Source organism: Leptonychotes weddellii, chromosome 4 (genome assembly GCF_054177405.1).
Source record: "Leptonychotes weddellii isolate Sample4059 chromosome 4, ASM5417740v2, whole genome shotgun sequence".
Lineage (NCBI taxonomy): Eukaryota > Metazoa > Chordata > Mammalia > Carnivora > Phocidae > Leptonychotes > Leptonychotes weddellii.
The window spans coordinates 15,689,873-15,704,341 of record NC_138372.1 but is presented as its reverse complement, the minus strand read 5'-3'; the positions used below and the strand labels follow the sequence as shown (position 1 = coordinate 15,704,341).

Below are 14,469 nucleotides of genomic sequence, written 5' to 3'. Positions count from 1 at the left end.
TGGTCTTAGGTATTTTATTAAGTACACAGGAGAGAGATGGCATGCCCGGCCGAGGAAACAGGCTGTGCAAAGGCCCAGGGGTGCGGAGGCCCACACGTGGCACAGCTGTTGAAGAGATCATACCGGGAAGGACCTTAGTTTTACAGGTGTGATATGTCCCCCAAGCTGTGGGCTCTCATGATGTCTGGGTGAAGCTAAGGCATGGTAGGGGTCCCGCTGACCGCCATGGGGCCATGCCCTGTGTCCTTCCCCTTCCAGGTGGGCCAGCTGCCCCGCCTGCCGAAAGTGAAAAAGAAGTGGCTCTTCCCAGCTTCCTGCAGCTTCTTCTTCCTGCTCTCTGTGGTTATGGCTGGCTGCTTCCTGTGGCAGTACCACCTCCCCAAGCTGAAGACCAGTGAGTGCACCAGCATCCTTGAGCTGCTCCCCACCCCTGTGGGTCCTGTGGGCTGGGAGCTGTGATTGGAAGGTGTAGGGGCAAGGCCACAAGATTTAGACTCAGAAGCTCTGGCCTTCATTCGGACTCCAACTCTCCCTAGCTGTGTATCTTTGGGCCAGTGTGTGACCCTTCTGTGTCTTGATGCTCTCACGGATCCCAGTGCCACTGGGGTTTCCTTAAACTACCTAGTCTGGCTCTAAAACTCAGGGTCCCCCAATATGTACAAATGGAGTTTCTCTCACCTGGTCTTCGGCCCTCATGGTAGGATCTCCAGGCCCCACACCCCCTAAATCCTCTCCCAGCTATATCTAAGACCCGGGGAGGAACAATGAGGTGTCCAAGAAATGGGCAGACGCTGCCATTTCTTGGAGCCTCTCCATCAGGGGCTGGTCAAGGCTTGGCAAATGAGCCACCCCTGCTGGTAATGTCCACAGGCCTTCTGTTGCTATAGCAACCCCTCTGACCTCCAACCTGCTGGGATCCTGGATCATCCAGAATCCCAGGCCTCTGCTAAAGCTAGAGAGAATGTCTCGCTCCATTCCTGTCATGTTACAGATGTTCAAGGCTCAATGAGGTGGCCTGGGCTCCCAAAGTCCCACAGAGCTATTTTGCAGAAGTGGCTCCTTTTATTTTCCTGTTGGCTTTTTCCTTTCCCACGCCAGCCTGTTCTTTCTAGGATAAATTCCTTTATCAAGGGCTTCTTAGTCCCTCAAGCAAACAGTCCCCAAGTAGGTGGGTCAGCCTGTCCTCCAGGGCCATGCTTCTGAAACTGTCAAACTACCAATCTGAAGCAGACCAGCATTACTATAAATAGATACAAATGAAATTAAATGAAAAAAAAAAGAGAGAGAAATTAGATGGAAAAAAAGATTATAAAATAGAAGCCGAAGTTTTAAGATTCAACACAAAATTACTCCATCAAACTGCTATAGAAGTTTCTAAATGCATGCTCTCAAATTTTCTCCTTCGTTTGTCACAAATGGGAAACAAACAGTTTATGGACCTGCTTGGGTCTGCTGAGCACGGTGATCTAAGTCCTCTCCCTCGTGTGGGCACCACCTGAGAGGCTGTTAGAAATGAGGACGCTCTGGCTCCACCCCGTATCTACTGAATCAAATCTGCATTTTTTTTAAGTAGGCTCCATACCCAGCATGGGGCCCAACATGGGGCTTGAACTCACGATCCTGAGATCAAGACCTGGGCTGAGATCATGAGTTGGCTGCTTAACTGACTGAGCCACCCAGGGGCCCCTCAAATCTGCATTTTAAGATTGCCAGGTGACTTTTTGTGCACGTGCCTATTAATGCAGGGCTGGAGGCACCAGCCCTACTGGAGTCCCAGGCTGAGCAAAGCTTAGGCTTTGGCTGAGCCCTCCCTACTCCAATTATTAAACCTATGTCAGGGAGTTGTTGAGAGATCTTCCCTAAGGTTTGTCATTTTTCTGTTTGGGACCCTATCAGTTACTGAATGCTGAGTAAGAAGCCACCCCCAAACCTACTGGCTTCAAGCAAAGTGATTTATTCCTTCTCATGATTCTGTGGGCTTGCTGGCAGTTCTGCTGCTGGTCTAACCTGGGCTCTTTCAATGCAGAGGGCAAAGTCGCCTGGGCAAGTCCCTGCTTACACACACTCGCTCTCAAGGCTGCTATTCCAGGCTTATCCACAAGGGGGCAGTGGTCCCAGGGAGCAAATGATTTAAGGCCTAATTTTGGAAGGTGCTCTGTCAATTCATCCTGACAAAGTCAGCCAGATTCAAGAGGTGGGAGGAACTGGAAGAATATTCTAGACTGTTCTTCGAGGATGAGGGGGAGGTCTGGGGCCTCTGTGATGATCTCTCAGCCTGAATCCCATCCTGCCAGGGCCCACACCTTCTCCCCCGAGGTTCCCAGGAAGCCATACACCTGGACCAAAGCAGAATGCGATTTAGAGCTGATATCCCAGACACAACGCTCTGCTGACAGAAGGCATTGTCCCTTATGGGTTAGGCCTGAAGCCCAAGTGAGGCCCAAGTCTACTTCTCCACCCAAATATAGAATCAGAACTAGAGAAACAGAGACAGACAGACAGACATGGCTGAGCCTGTCCCCAAGAAGCCAGAACTTTTTTAAGTCAGCTGACTACATGGAGGGAGGAAGCTGGTGAAGCAAGAGACAAGGGCTGACCACTGGAACTGTGGCCTGATTGGCATTTTGAAGGCCAAGCATCATGTGGCAGGCATGGGACTGTCCCTTCTCCCAGGCAGACTCTGCCTTTTGCCCCTTGCTGCCCATGGTGGGTCACTGTGCCCTGCTATCTTCTGGGGAGGCTGTTGCCAGCTGGGAGGGCTGGCCCCGAGGCATGGCTCTGGTCTTTGCTACCACCTTCCCATCTCTTCCAGGATGACCCCTAGACTCCTAACCTGATCTCTGTCCCCCACTCACCGTGTGATGTTCCCTCCAGGTTCCCTGGGACCAGAGGTGACTTCTGCCCCTGTGAGGATGTGTCCCCGGCACCCGGAGCCTGTGCCCCTGACCCACCCCCTCCCTGTGTTGAAGGAGGCCCTGGAAAAGGTCAGTGATGACCCAAGAGGCACCTCAGTGTATGGGCTAGGCCTGGGTGATGAAGGGGAGGGCACGTTCTGGACACTAGCAGTGGTATTCATTCATTCATTCATTCATTCATTCATTCATTCAACATACAATTCTCGAGCACCTACTCTGTGCTAGGCACCAGGGAGATGGCAGGAAGAAGATCCTGTCCTGCTCTAAAGAAGCTACTAGTCTGGAAGTGACAGAATAATCAAGACAAATAACATCTATAACTGAGGGGTAAGAGTGAGGGAAGGAGAAGTTTAGGGAACTATGGGGTACAGAGAACTGACTTTGGGGTCAGGCAAGGCTTCTGGAGGGAGTGCTGTCTACACTGAGATGTGAACAAGTAGGAGATACCCAGATGATACGCGTTTATACAGTAAGGGAGCTCGGGGGAGTGAAGCGTGTGCTCTGCAGAGAGGGGCCGGCATGTGCACAGGTCCAGGGGCAGTGGAGTGAGGGTGAGGCACACACAGAGAACTACGTAGAAATTCAGGCTGGTGGGGCCAGAGGCAGGGGGAGGACAGAGCCCTACCCCAGAGGCCGGCATGGTATCATTAAACACACGCCCCCTACAGCATAACTGTTAGCGCTGCAGGGCAGCCCACACTAGAGGGGGCTGTCAGCCGGCGCTGGTCTGTGCCCGTCAGACCCCAGCCCCGGTCACTCACCTCAGGAGACACACAGACAAATGAAACATCACGCGGTGCGGGGATGTGAAACTGCTGTCCGGGACAGTTGAAGGGACGGGCGTCCACACGAGAGAAGGCATGGGCCGCGCAGAGAGACACCATGGCTGCCTGCAGTGAAGCAGAGGGAGCAAGGTGGTGCTCTGAGCCTCCAGGGTCACAGTCACGGAAATGAAACAAAGCGGCAGTGATACCCATGGCCGCCCTTAGTGGGCACCTAGGACATGGCAGCCTCTTGCCGGGGATGTGAGTCTCCGTGGACAGAGCAGGACCCGGAGGCGCACAGGGCGAAGCTAGCGCTGGGGCGGGAACCACAGGTGGACAGAACTCAATTCCGGATCTGTGAAGTCACTTGGCGGGGCGGGCGGGCCGTGAATTAGGAGCTAGGGCTGGAGTTCGCCTGGGCTTCTCATCCTGACTCCACGAACCATTAACCACTTGGGCGAGTCACTTCGGGTCTCATGAATTCACTTTTCTCATCTGTAAAATAGGGAGAAGTGAGCACTGACTTGTTATGAAGATTAAGTGAGAATCACATTATATGATGCCTGGCACGTGCCAAGTGTCCAACAGATACAGGGGTTCTCACTGGCACGGCATTTCATTATTGAAAACAATGTCTTTTCTTTTCTTTTTTTTTTTTAAAGATTTTATTTATTTATTTGACAGAGAGAGAGACAGCGAGAGAGGGAACACAAGCAGAGGGAGTGGGAGAGGGAGAAGGAGAAGCAGGCCTCCCGCCGAGCAGGGAGCCCGGTGCGGGGCTCGATCCCAGGACCCTGGGATCATGACCTGAGCCGAAGGCAGACGCTTAATGACTGAGCCACCCAGGCGCCCCAACAATGTCTTTTCAATCAACGTTCAAAGAGGGTCTATGGGCCCTCTATCATGAATTCTCCAACATTAGAGGGCCAGACCAGGCCGGGCTGGACGTGTTCTAGGACATCAGACAAGGGTTCAACTAGACCAGTAGTTTAACCCTTCCCTCCTTTTACATTTTGCCAAAGAAATGTTTCTTTGAACAAAAATCGTATGAGGAAGCCCTACACAGAAAACACATTTAGTGGAGCTGCTCTGGTTGCAAGTGGGTGGGGGTCCCATCCCAGGGGGTCTGAGAACCGGAGGTCTGGAGGCTCCAGCAACAGTGCGGAGAGAAGGGAGGGGAGCCGGGCCCGGGCTGCTGTGTGCAGGGGGTGGTGTGGGAGTGGGCCTGGCGTGCAGAATGAGGAGAGGGTGTCTCTGTGCCTGTACTCTGAGCCTCCTGCTCTTCTCCTCCGAGGTGGACCGGATCCTGCATCAGGCGCTGTCTGCCCCGGGCCTGGCTGCCATGTCTGCAGTTGTCATCCACAATGACACTGTGCTCTGGACTGGGAACTTTGGGAAGAAGAATGGCTCAGACCCAGCCTCTGGGCCCCCCAATGAGTACACCATGTACCGGTCAGCTGGGTGACCTCCAGAGTCCTCTAGAGGGGGGCAGGGATGGGAGGACAAGGGAGACCTAGGAGGTAGGGGGACTCAAGAGAATCATGACTGGGGGTCCAAGCTGCCAGGGTCCTTTATTAAGTCCTGACAATTTTATAGATGAGGAGACTGAGATCCAGAGAGGACCAGAGAGTGCCCAACATCACATGACGACAGGGATAATAGGTCAGGAAGGAATCCCTTCTGGAGAGCCCTTAGCCCAAAATCTCCCTAACTAGAAAAGGCTCCCTGTGTCCCATTCCCCCCGCCCCACCCCTGCTATCTGCCACAAAGGGACTATAACCAGTTCCTGGGCCTTTGCCCCAGGTCCCTGTCAGTTGGCAGCAGTGATCCATTTGGAAGAAACATGGGACCCTCTGCTGCACATCCAGTCTCCCCTCCTCGGGGCTGCCTGTGGGATCCTTAAAGCTGACCATGCAAAGTGAACATGCTCACTCCCAGAGATACTGTGAGGATGTCAGAGGTTCCATTCACACTGCACCTGTTACGTGCCAGGCATGGGGCCAACAATTATATTTGCTATCACTTACTGAACACGTACTACCTACCTGCTTGGTTCGTTGCCAAGCACTTTACATGCCCAATCTCATTCAATCTTTTCTACGACCTGTGAAATGGACAATGAAACTGAATCTCAGAAAGATCTAGTACTTGCCCAAGCCCAGTTGGCCAGTGTGAGGAAGAGGTATGATCCCAACCCACATCTGTCCCAGAATGGGAAGGGCCTGGGGTGAGGCCTGGTGTGGGGAAGGTGCTCAGGAGTATCCACCCACCACTGTGATATCTCAAACATCCCAGAGGCAGTTTGACAGAGGCTGGTGAATTTCCATCTGAGACACTGGGTAAGGGTGGACTCAGTGCTTTCCTAGAACTGGGGTGTGGGGGTGCAGGGTGGAGGTGGGTTGTGGGGCCAGCTGCATGTCCTCTGCATCCTTGTGCCCTTAATACTGTCCAGGATCTCCAGCATCTCCAAGATCTTTCCAGTCCTCATGCTGTACCGGCTGTGGGAGGAGGGCATCGTGGCCTCCCTAGATGACCCTCTGGAGCGTTATGCCAGCACCTTCAGCATCAACAACCCACTGGGCCTGGCATCGGCCCCTGCACAGAGCCTGATGGACAGGCTAGAGGAGGTGGGCCCAGCCCCAAGGCCTTCGCCGGTCACCCTCCGAAGGATGGCCAGCCAGCTCTCAGGTGAGCAGCTCCGGACTTTGCCAGCTCAACCCAAACCATTTCAGGTGCGGGAACTGAGCAGCAGGTTCTCATCCAGCCTGGCCATACCACCCATTCCCCGAGCCAGGCCTAAAAAATGGAAACACCTAAATATCCATAAATGGGGGACTGGCCAAATGAACTAGGACAGGGCTCTACAATCAAATAAAATGCAGCCCCAGAGAAAAGGGCAACAATGTTCTTTAGGTACCTAGACAGAATAAGGTACAATGTTAATTTAAGCGGGAAAAAAAGCTCAAACAGCATATGTTAGATGTTACCATATGAATGGATAAAATAACATACACACATATAGTGCATACGGGTATATGAATGTATATGTGTTAGAAAGTATAATGTACACATTACATAACACACTTATATAAACTATATGAATATACACATACCCGCCATTCCGTCATTTCAAAAGGTCTGAGGTCTCAGTCGATGGACGTGGCTGGTTATCCCTTCCGAGCCCAGATGGTGTACCCGAGGCTCAGCGAGAGGATGGAGCCTCCTGAAGTAGCTCATGCAGGACAGGATCAGTCTTCTTGAGGGAGAGCGGCCCAGTGGTTAAGGGCATGAGCGCTGAAATTCCAGCTCTGCCCTCTCCCAGCTGTGTGATCTTCAGCAAGTCATTTAACTTCTCTGAACCCTATTTTTCTCCTCTGTAAAATGACTGTGGTTTACATTATTATTGGGGATTAAATGAGCATAGAACACTTCGCAGAGCACCTGGCACACAGCAGGTACTTGTCAATGTAGCCTTGGTTATTATAGCCAGGGTTAGACCTAGGTTTAGCGGGGCCTCATGTGGATATAATCCTGGGGCCCCTCTTTAAGAATACATTATTAAAAATTCAAAATTAGATACAGTTCTTGGAAGGGGCCATGCAGCTGAGGAGCCTTGAAGCTTAGGCTCCTCCCGCCTCCTGTTAAATCCACCCAGGTTGTAACTCTGACTCCAGGGCTCCCTCTAGGGGTGTGTTGTGGATTCTTCTCTATCCATACCCAGGGAACCCAGCACCCTGTGCTTGGTTAGTTTTAAAACATCCCACATGTCTTCTCCCACAGTCCCAAGGGCCAGCTGCCTGCATTAACTCTGTTTTAGGCTCTCAATGTCTTTTATGATTGACTCTCACTGTGATCACTATGATTGGCTCTCATTCCTGGAGCTTTTCATCACTTCTCCAAGTTAAGCCTTCTAACACCTCACAGGGAAGCCACTGCGGGTGCTTCAGCCCATGTGAAGATGAGCAAGTAGAGGCTCAGAGAGGTAAAGTACATGGTTTGTGGCCACATGGCAAGAAGCGTCAGAGTCAAGGGGTGCCTGGGTGGCTCAGAGGTTAAGCGTCCAACTCTTGATTTCAGCTCAGGTCATGATCTCAGAGTTGTGGGATCGAGCCCCATGTCGGGCTCTGTGCTGGGCGTGGAGCCTGATTAAGATTCTCTCTCTCCCTTTCCCTCTGCCCCTCCCCCCTCTTCTAAAAAAAAAAAAAGTGTCAGAGTCAGGACTTAAACCCAGGGGCGCCTGGGTGGCTCGGTCGTTAAGCATCTGCCTTCGGCTCAGGTCATGATCCCAGGGTCCTGGAATCAAGCCCCGCATCAGCTCCCTGCTCGGCAGGAAGCCTGCTTCTCCCTCTCCCACTCCCCCTGCTTGTGTTCCCTCTCTCGCTGTGTCTCTGTCAAATAAATAAAATCTTAAAAAAAAAAAAAAGAACTTAAACCCAGGACTCAAGACTCCATCTCCCAGTTGCTTAAGCCAAAAGCCTTTGAGTCACCCTGATACCTCCATCCCCCACACCCTCCACATCTTCTCCAGTAGCAAATTCTGTTGGCTCCCCACTCAAAATATATCCAGAATCCAACCACTCCTCACCGTCTCCACTGCTAGCACCTGAGTCTAAGCCACCATCAATTAAACATGGATTTTTAAAGTCTCCTTACAGGCTTCCTTGCTTCTGCCACTGCCCCCCAAAAGTCTGTTTTCAAACAGCAACCTGAGCAACCCTGATAAAATATACATCAGATCACATCACTCTTCTGCTCAAAACTCCTGCAGTGGTCACATCCCACTCAGAGAAAAAGCCAAGTCCTTCCAGCACCGTCCAGCACCTTATGGCATCTGGTGCCTACACCCCCAATATCTCTCACCTCCAAAAGTCTTCCCCTTCTCACTCTTCTCTTCAGCCACACTGGCTGTTCCTCACTGGTCCTCAAACATGCCAAATCATTCCTCCCTCAGGGCCTTTGCACTAGCTGTTCCCTCTGTGGGAGACATTCTTTCCTCACACTGCTGCGTGGCTCTCCCCCTCACCTTCTCCGGCTCTCACCTGCTCACAGGTCACCTTCTCTCTGAGGCCTTCCTCTGATCACCTTGGATAAAATAATAATCCCTCCCTTCTTACATGCAATTATTTTTCTCCACAGTATGAGTATTTATTTATCATCTGTCCCCTCCCCTAGAATGGAAACCCCATGTGGGCAAGTACTTTATTTTGCTCACTACTGAACCCCCAGGTCCCAGAACAGTCCTTGAAACAAAAGGGATGCTTGAAAACTACTGAGTAGAAGGATGTAAAGAATCCCAGTCCTGTGACCCTTCCCATACTTGTTGCATCCAATAAACAGAAAATTCCAAGTGGGCAGTGGAGCCAATTCCAAAAAACCTGTTTGGGTACTGACCTCAAGATTTTTGTGGAATCAAACTTCCATGGTGGATGTTAACAATTATTTTTTTGAACAGTTACTATGACCAGGCACCATGCTAAGCATTTTATCTCAACTAATCCTCACATGAGCCAAATTAAAAGGAAATTATTTCCCTCATGCTACAGATGAGGGGACTGGGGCTCAGAGAGGTTAAGTGACTTGCCCAATATAACACAGACAGGGTTAGAGTTTTTTTTTTTTTTTTTTTTAAGAGATTTTGTGGTTCTTATCTCTCAATTCATGGAAGGTGGGGGAGGGAGCGCACTCGGGGGCCCACTATCCCATGCTCAGCTGGCCCAGCAGGTCTGATCACTGCTCCTCCCCAGGGCTGCCCAGAAGGCTCCGCTCGACTTCGCTGCTGTGGAGGGGCAGCACCCAGGAGGCCCTGAGCCTACTCAAGGATGACGTACTGGTGGCAGACCCGGGAACCAGGTGAGGAGTGTGTCTGATGCCCCACCCACATTAGGAACCGCCCGAGGTGACACACCCCTCCTAGGAGAGTCTGTGTCACCTCATCCTAGATAGCTGGAGCCAGGGGACACTTCAGGGATCCCTGAATGCATCCCCTACTCCACAGCTGAGAGGACAGGCCCAGACGGGGGGCACAGCCAGGCTGGGGGGAAGGTGGGCCCAGATCCAGTTCTGTGTGAACCCTGTATTCTGTCAATTCATCAAGTCAGCTTTTACTGAGCATCTACTCAACTGAGATACAGCACCTAGCTACTGAGATACAGCAGGGAACGAATGTAACCAGGCTGCTCCTCAGGAAGTGTACATTCTTCTGAGTGAACAGTGGACATTTTCATCAGTGAACAGATAAATGAAAGAAATACAGTTTGCCAAGTGCCATAATGGAAATAAATGGAATGCTGATGAGACACGGAGTGGATAGCTGGGGTAGCCATTGAACAAACCCCCACTCTGGGAGCAGGAGGGTTTGGGAGAAGGGAGGGGTGAAATCCTGCCTCCTCTTTGTTATCCTTCAGCTACAAGCTCCCTATCATTTTTGCCCCACAACAGTCCAAGACTCTAGTCTCCCATTTGATAAAATAAATCATATTAAAGTGTAAAGACCCAATAAGATTTGTTGTACCACTTTCCCAGGTGCACTGCCGAGTCCAACTCTTCCCCAAGTTGCTGTGTACCCCTGGGCAATTCTCTGCCCCTCTCTGGGCTTTAGTCTTCCCAGATGTAGGATAGTGACTTGGATTCACTGACCTCTGGAGTCTCTGCCGAGTCTGACCATCTGGGATGCAGTGAAGCAGGTTCCTTCTCAACCTCACCCAGTCCAATGAAACCCTGGTGGCATTTTAGACTGGTGGCGTGGGGCTCTTTAGGGCGTGCAGATAATTCCTCCAAGGCCACATCCCAGTTTCCACCTTTCTTCCTCCAGGTGCCATTACAGCACGCTGGCCTTCTCGCTTCTGGCCCATGTCCTGGCAGCGCACACTGCTGAGGGTGACTACCAACGCTGGATCTCGGAGAACGTGCTGGAGCCGCTGGGGATGGAGGACACGGGCTTCGACCTCACGCCCCTCGTGCGCGCCCGCCTGGCGGCTGGCTTCTACGGCAGCGGGCGGCCCGCGCCGCTCTACGACCTGGGCTGGTACCGGCCGTCCGGCCAGATGTACTCCACCCCCGCCGACCTGGCCAAGCTGGCCATGGTGCTCCTGGGCAGCGGGCCCCAGCGGCTCCTGCGGCCCGACGCGGCCAAGACCCTGCTGGCGCCGCTGCTGGCCTGCTCGGGCGCCTACTTCGCCAACGAGACGGGCACACCGTGGGAGTTCCACGCGCAGCGGGGCTACCGCGTGGTGCGCAAGGACGGCGACCTGGACGGCTACGCCGCCACCTTCTCCCTGGTGCCGCCGCTGCGCCTGGGCCTCGTGCTGCTCCTGGCCGGGCCGCGGCCCCCCGGGCGCGACCTGGTGGCGCAGGCCTACGACGTGCTCCTGCCCGCGGTGGAGACGGCCCTCCGGGAGGCCGAGCCCAGCCCCGCCCCGCCGCCCAGCGCGCGCCCCTTCGCCGGCTACTTCACCTTCGCCAACCAGACCTTCTATGAGGTGCGCCCCGGGCCGGCGGGCGAGCTGCGCCTGCGCCAGTTCGGGCCGCGCGTCGAGGCGCTGGTGCCCCCCGCCTTCCGCACGCTGGCGCTGCGCCACCTGCGCGGCCGCGTCTTCCAGCTGCACGTGGCGCGCCGGTTCCCGTGCGCGCTGCCGCTCGGCGACGCCTGGCTTTCCCTCGAGGCCCAGCACGGGCAGCTCGTCAACTTCTACCCGTTGGACCGCCACGGGCTATCCCCCGGCTTCGACGTGCCGGGCCTCAACACCTACCGGGTGCTGAGGCTGCAGCGCAAGCCCGTGTTCAAGACCCAGTGACGCAGGGCTCTGTCCCTCCGGAGCCTATCCCTTCCTTGCCTCTGGAGCCTCCCCCTTCCTCGCCTCCGGGCTTTCCGATCTAGATTTGGAAGGTGGAGCTGCGGAGATGTCTACTAGAGAAGCCGAGTCGTTGGGCAAAGTGGCACAGGCATTGCTTTTCAAAGTGTGGGGTCTGTGGACCACAGCCGGTTTTTGAACTTTTTGTTACGTAGGGGGTGAAAGAGTTAAGTACAGAAATTTAGCGTGAGCATTTAGAAACGTCCATAGCAAGCTGACAGAGTACTTTCTTTAAAAGATTTTATTTATTTATTTGAGAGCGAGAGCGAGCGAGCGAGAGCGAGCAGGGGGAGGGGCAGAAGGAGAGGAAGACTCTCAAGCTGACTCTATGCTAAGCCGGAGGGGAGGTGGGACTCGATCTGACCACCTGAGCCAAAATCAAGAGTGGGCTGCCTAACGGACTGAGCCACCCTGGCGCCCAGAGTACATTTGTGTCTGTTGCATATAAGACAAAATACGGGCTTGTGTTTTGTCTTTTAAAAATCAACCCTACTGAGTGTTAATTTATACAATTTATATAAATTTTTTTTAAAGATTTATTTATTTATTTATTTATTTGAGAGAGAGGATGAGAGGAGAGAGAGAGCACATGAGAGGGGGGAGGGTCAGAGGGAGAAGCAGACTCCCCGCCGAGCAGGGAGCCCGATGCGGGACTCGATCCAGGGACTCCAGGATCATGACCTGAGCTGAAGGCAGTCGCCCAACCAACTGAGCCACCCAGGCGCCCCAATTTATATAAATTTTTATAAAATGAAATGCATACATTAGCCATGATTTTGACAAATATTTATGCTCACTATAATCAAGATACGGAAAATTTCCATTATCCCCCAAACTTCTTTTGCTGTCAATCTCCTCCCCTGCACCCAGCCCTAGGCAACCGCTGATCTATTTTTGTCACAATGGATTCGTTTTGCCTGTTCTAGAATTTCATATAAATGGAATCATACAGTGTAGTCTTTTGTGTTTGGCTTTCCCCCCGTCAGCATGATGTTTTTGAGGTTCACCCATGTCTTTGTGTGTATCAATAGTTGTTCCTTTTTATTGCTGAGTAGCATTCCATTGTATGGTTGTATCACATTTACTTACCCATTTACCTGTTGATGGACATTTGGGTTCTTTCCAGACTTGGGCTATTCGGAAAAACCATTCCTGTATAAGTCATTTTGTGAATACATGCTTTCATTTCTCTTGGTAAATATCTAGGTAAGCAGTTTTCCAAAGCATTTGTATATTTTGCAATTCCACCAGCAATACGTTGCTCCACATCTTTGTAAAAACTTAGCATTGCCAGTCTTTTCAACTGTAGGCATGCTAGTGGTTGTGAAGTCCTAACTCACATTTGAGAGAGCGAGCGAGCGAGAGCGAGCAGGTGGAGGGGCAGAAGGTAATTATAGATTCACGTGTAGTTGAAGGAAATAACCAATGTACCTTTCACCCAGTTTCCTCCAATGGAAACATCTTGCAAAACTATAGTACAATAGCCTAAGCAAGTAATTGACATTGGTAGAGTCAAGATACAGAACATTTTCCTCAGGGCAAGAATCCCTCTTGCCCTTTTCTGGCTGGGCCCACTTGCTTACCAACCCCACCCCCTCCTTAACTCCTAGCAACCACTAATCTGGTTTCCGTTTCTGTAATTTTGTCATTTCAAGAATATTATATGTATGGAGTCATGCAGTATGTAATTTGGGGGGATTTTTTTTTTCACTCAGCATATTTCTCTGGAGATTTGTTCAAGTTGTTGCAAGTATCAACAGCTTTTTTCTTTTTGTTGTAGAGTAATGGTTGCATGGTATGGATGGGCCACAGTGTATTTAACCATTCATTTGATGAAAGACATCTGGCTTGTTTCCAATTTTAAGCTCTTACGAATAAGGCTGCTTTGAACCTTTGTTTACAGGTAACTGTGTGAACAGAAGTTTTATTTCTCTGGGATGAATGCCCAGGAGTGAAACTAATGAGTCGAATGGGAGTTGTTTGCTTTTGTTTTGTTTTGTTTTTAAGAGACTTGTCAATCTGTTTTTCAGAGTGGCTGTGCCGTTTTATAATCCAATCAGCAATATAGGAGTGATCCAGTTTCCTGCATGTTTTTTTTTTCAGTTTCCCCACATTTGTGCCAGCATTTAGTATTGTCATTGTCGTTATTTTTGTAATTCTTATTTCTTAATAATGAATGAGGTTGAATTTCTTTTCAATGTGCTTGAATTTCTTTTCAATGTGCTTTTTTGCCATCTGTATATCCTCTTCAGTAAAATGTCTCTTTATGTCTTTTGCCCATTTCCTGATTGGACTTTTTTTTTTTTTAAGATTTTTATTTATTTATTTGACAGAGAGAGACACAGCGAGAGAGGGAACACAAGCAGGGGGAGGGGGAGAGGGAGAAGCAGGCTTCCCGCAGAGCAGGGAGCCCGACGCGGGGCTCGATCCCAGGACCCCGGGATCATGACCTGAGCCGAAGGCAGACGCTTAACGACTGAGCCACCCAGGCGCCCCTCCTGATTGGACTTTTTTTTTCCCTTTTTTTTATTGTTATGTTAATCCCCATACATTTACATCATTAGTTTTAGATGTAGTGTTCCATGATTCATTGTTTGTGCATAACGCCCAGTGCTCCATGCAGAACGTGCCCTCTTTAATACCTATCACCAGGCTAACCCCTCCTCCCACCCCCTCCCCTCTAGAATGCTCAGTTTGTTTTTCAGAGTCCATTGTCTCTCATGGTTCGTTTACCCCTCCAATCTGCCCCCCTTCATTCTTCCCCTCCTGCTATCTTCTTTTTTTTTTTTTCTTAACATATATTGCATTATTTGTTTCAGAGGTACAGATCTGAGATTCAACAGTCTTGCACAATTCACAGCGCTTACCAGAGCACATACCCTCCCCAGTGTCTATCACCCAGTCACCCCATCCCTCCCACCCCACCCCCCACTCCAGCAA

At 51.2% G+C, this 14,469-nt stretch overlaps 2 protein-coding genes across 2 annotated transcripts in view; both read left to right on the top strand.

Moving 5' to 3' along the window:
- LUZP1 (leucine zipper protein 1) overlaps positions 1-14,469 on the top strand; it is a 243,265-nt gene that overhangs the window by 187,814 nt on the left and 40,982 nt on the right. The window lies entirely within an intron of this gene.
- On the top strand, positions 31-11,596 carry LACTBL1 (lactamase beta like 1). Its single transcript, XM_081817172.1, has 6 exons — positions 31-394; positions 2,875-2,984; positions 4,974-5,131; positions 6,132-6,367; positions 9,424-9,529; positions 10,491-11,596. Exons 1-6 carry the CDS (start codon positions 202-204, stop codon positions 11,470-11,472), a joined length of 1,785 nt encoding a protein of 594 aa, XP_081673298.1. The 5' UTR covers positions 31-201; the 3' UTR covers positions 11,473-11,596.

What these genes read in the sequence shown, in the direction of transcription:
- LACTBL1 (XM_081817172.1), top strand. Translation starts at nt 202, where the DNA reads ATGGTAGGGGTCCCGCTGACCGCCATGGGGCCATGCCCTGTGTCCTTC. An exon ending in TGAAGGAGGCCCTGGAAAAG is followed by an intron (nt 2,985 to 4,973) that starts GTCAGTGATGAC and finishes TTCTCCTCCGAG; the next exon opens with GTGGACCGGATCCTGCATCA. An exon ending in GATGGCCAGCCAGCTCTCAG is followed by an intron (nt 6,368 to 9,423) that starts GTGAGCAGCTCC and finishes GCTCCTCCCCAG; the next exon opens with GGCTGCCCAGAAGGCTCCGC.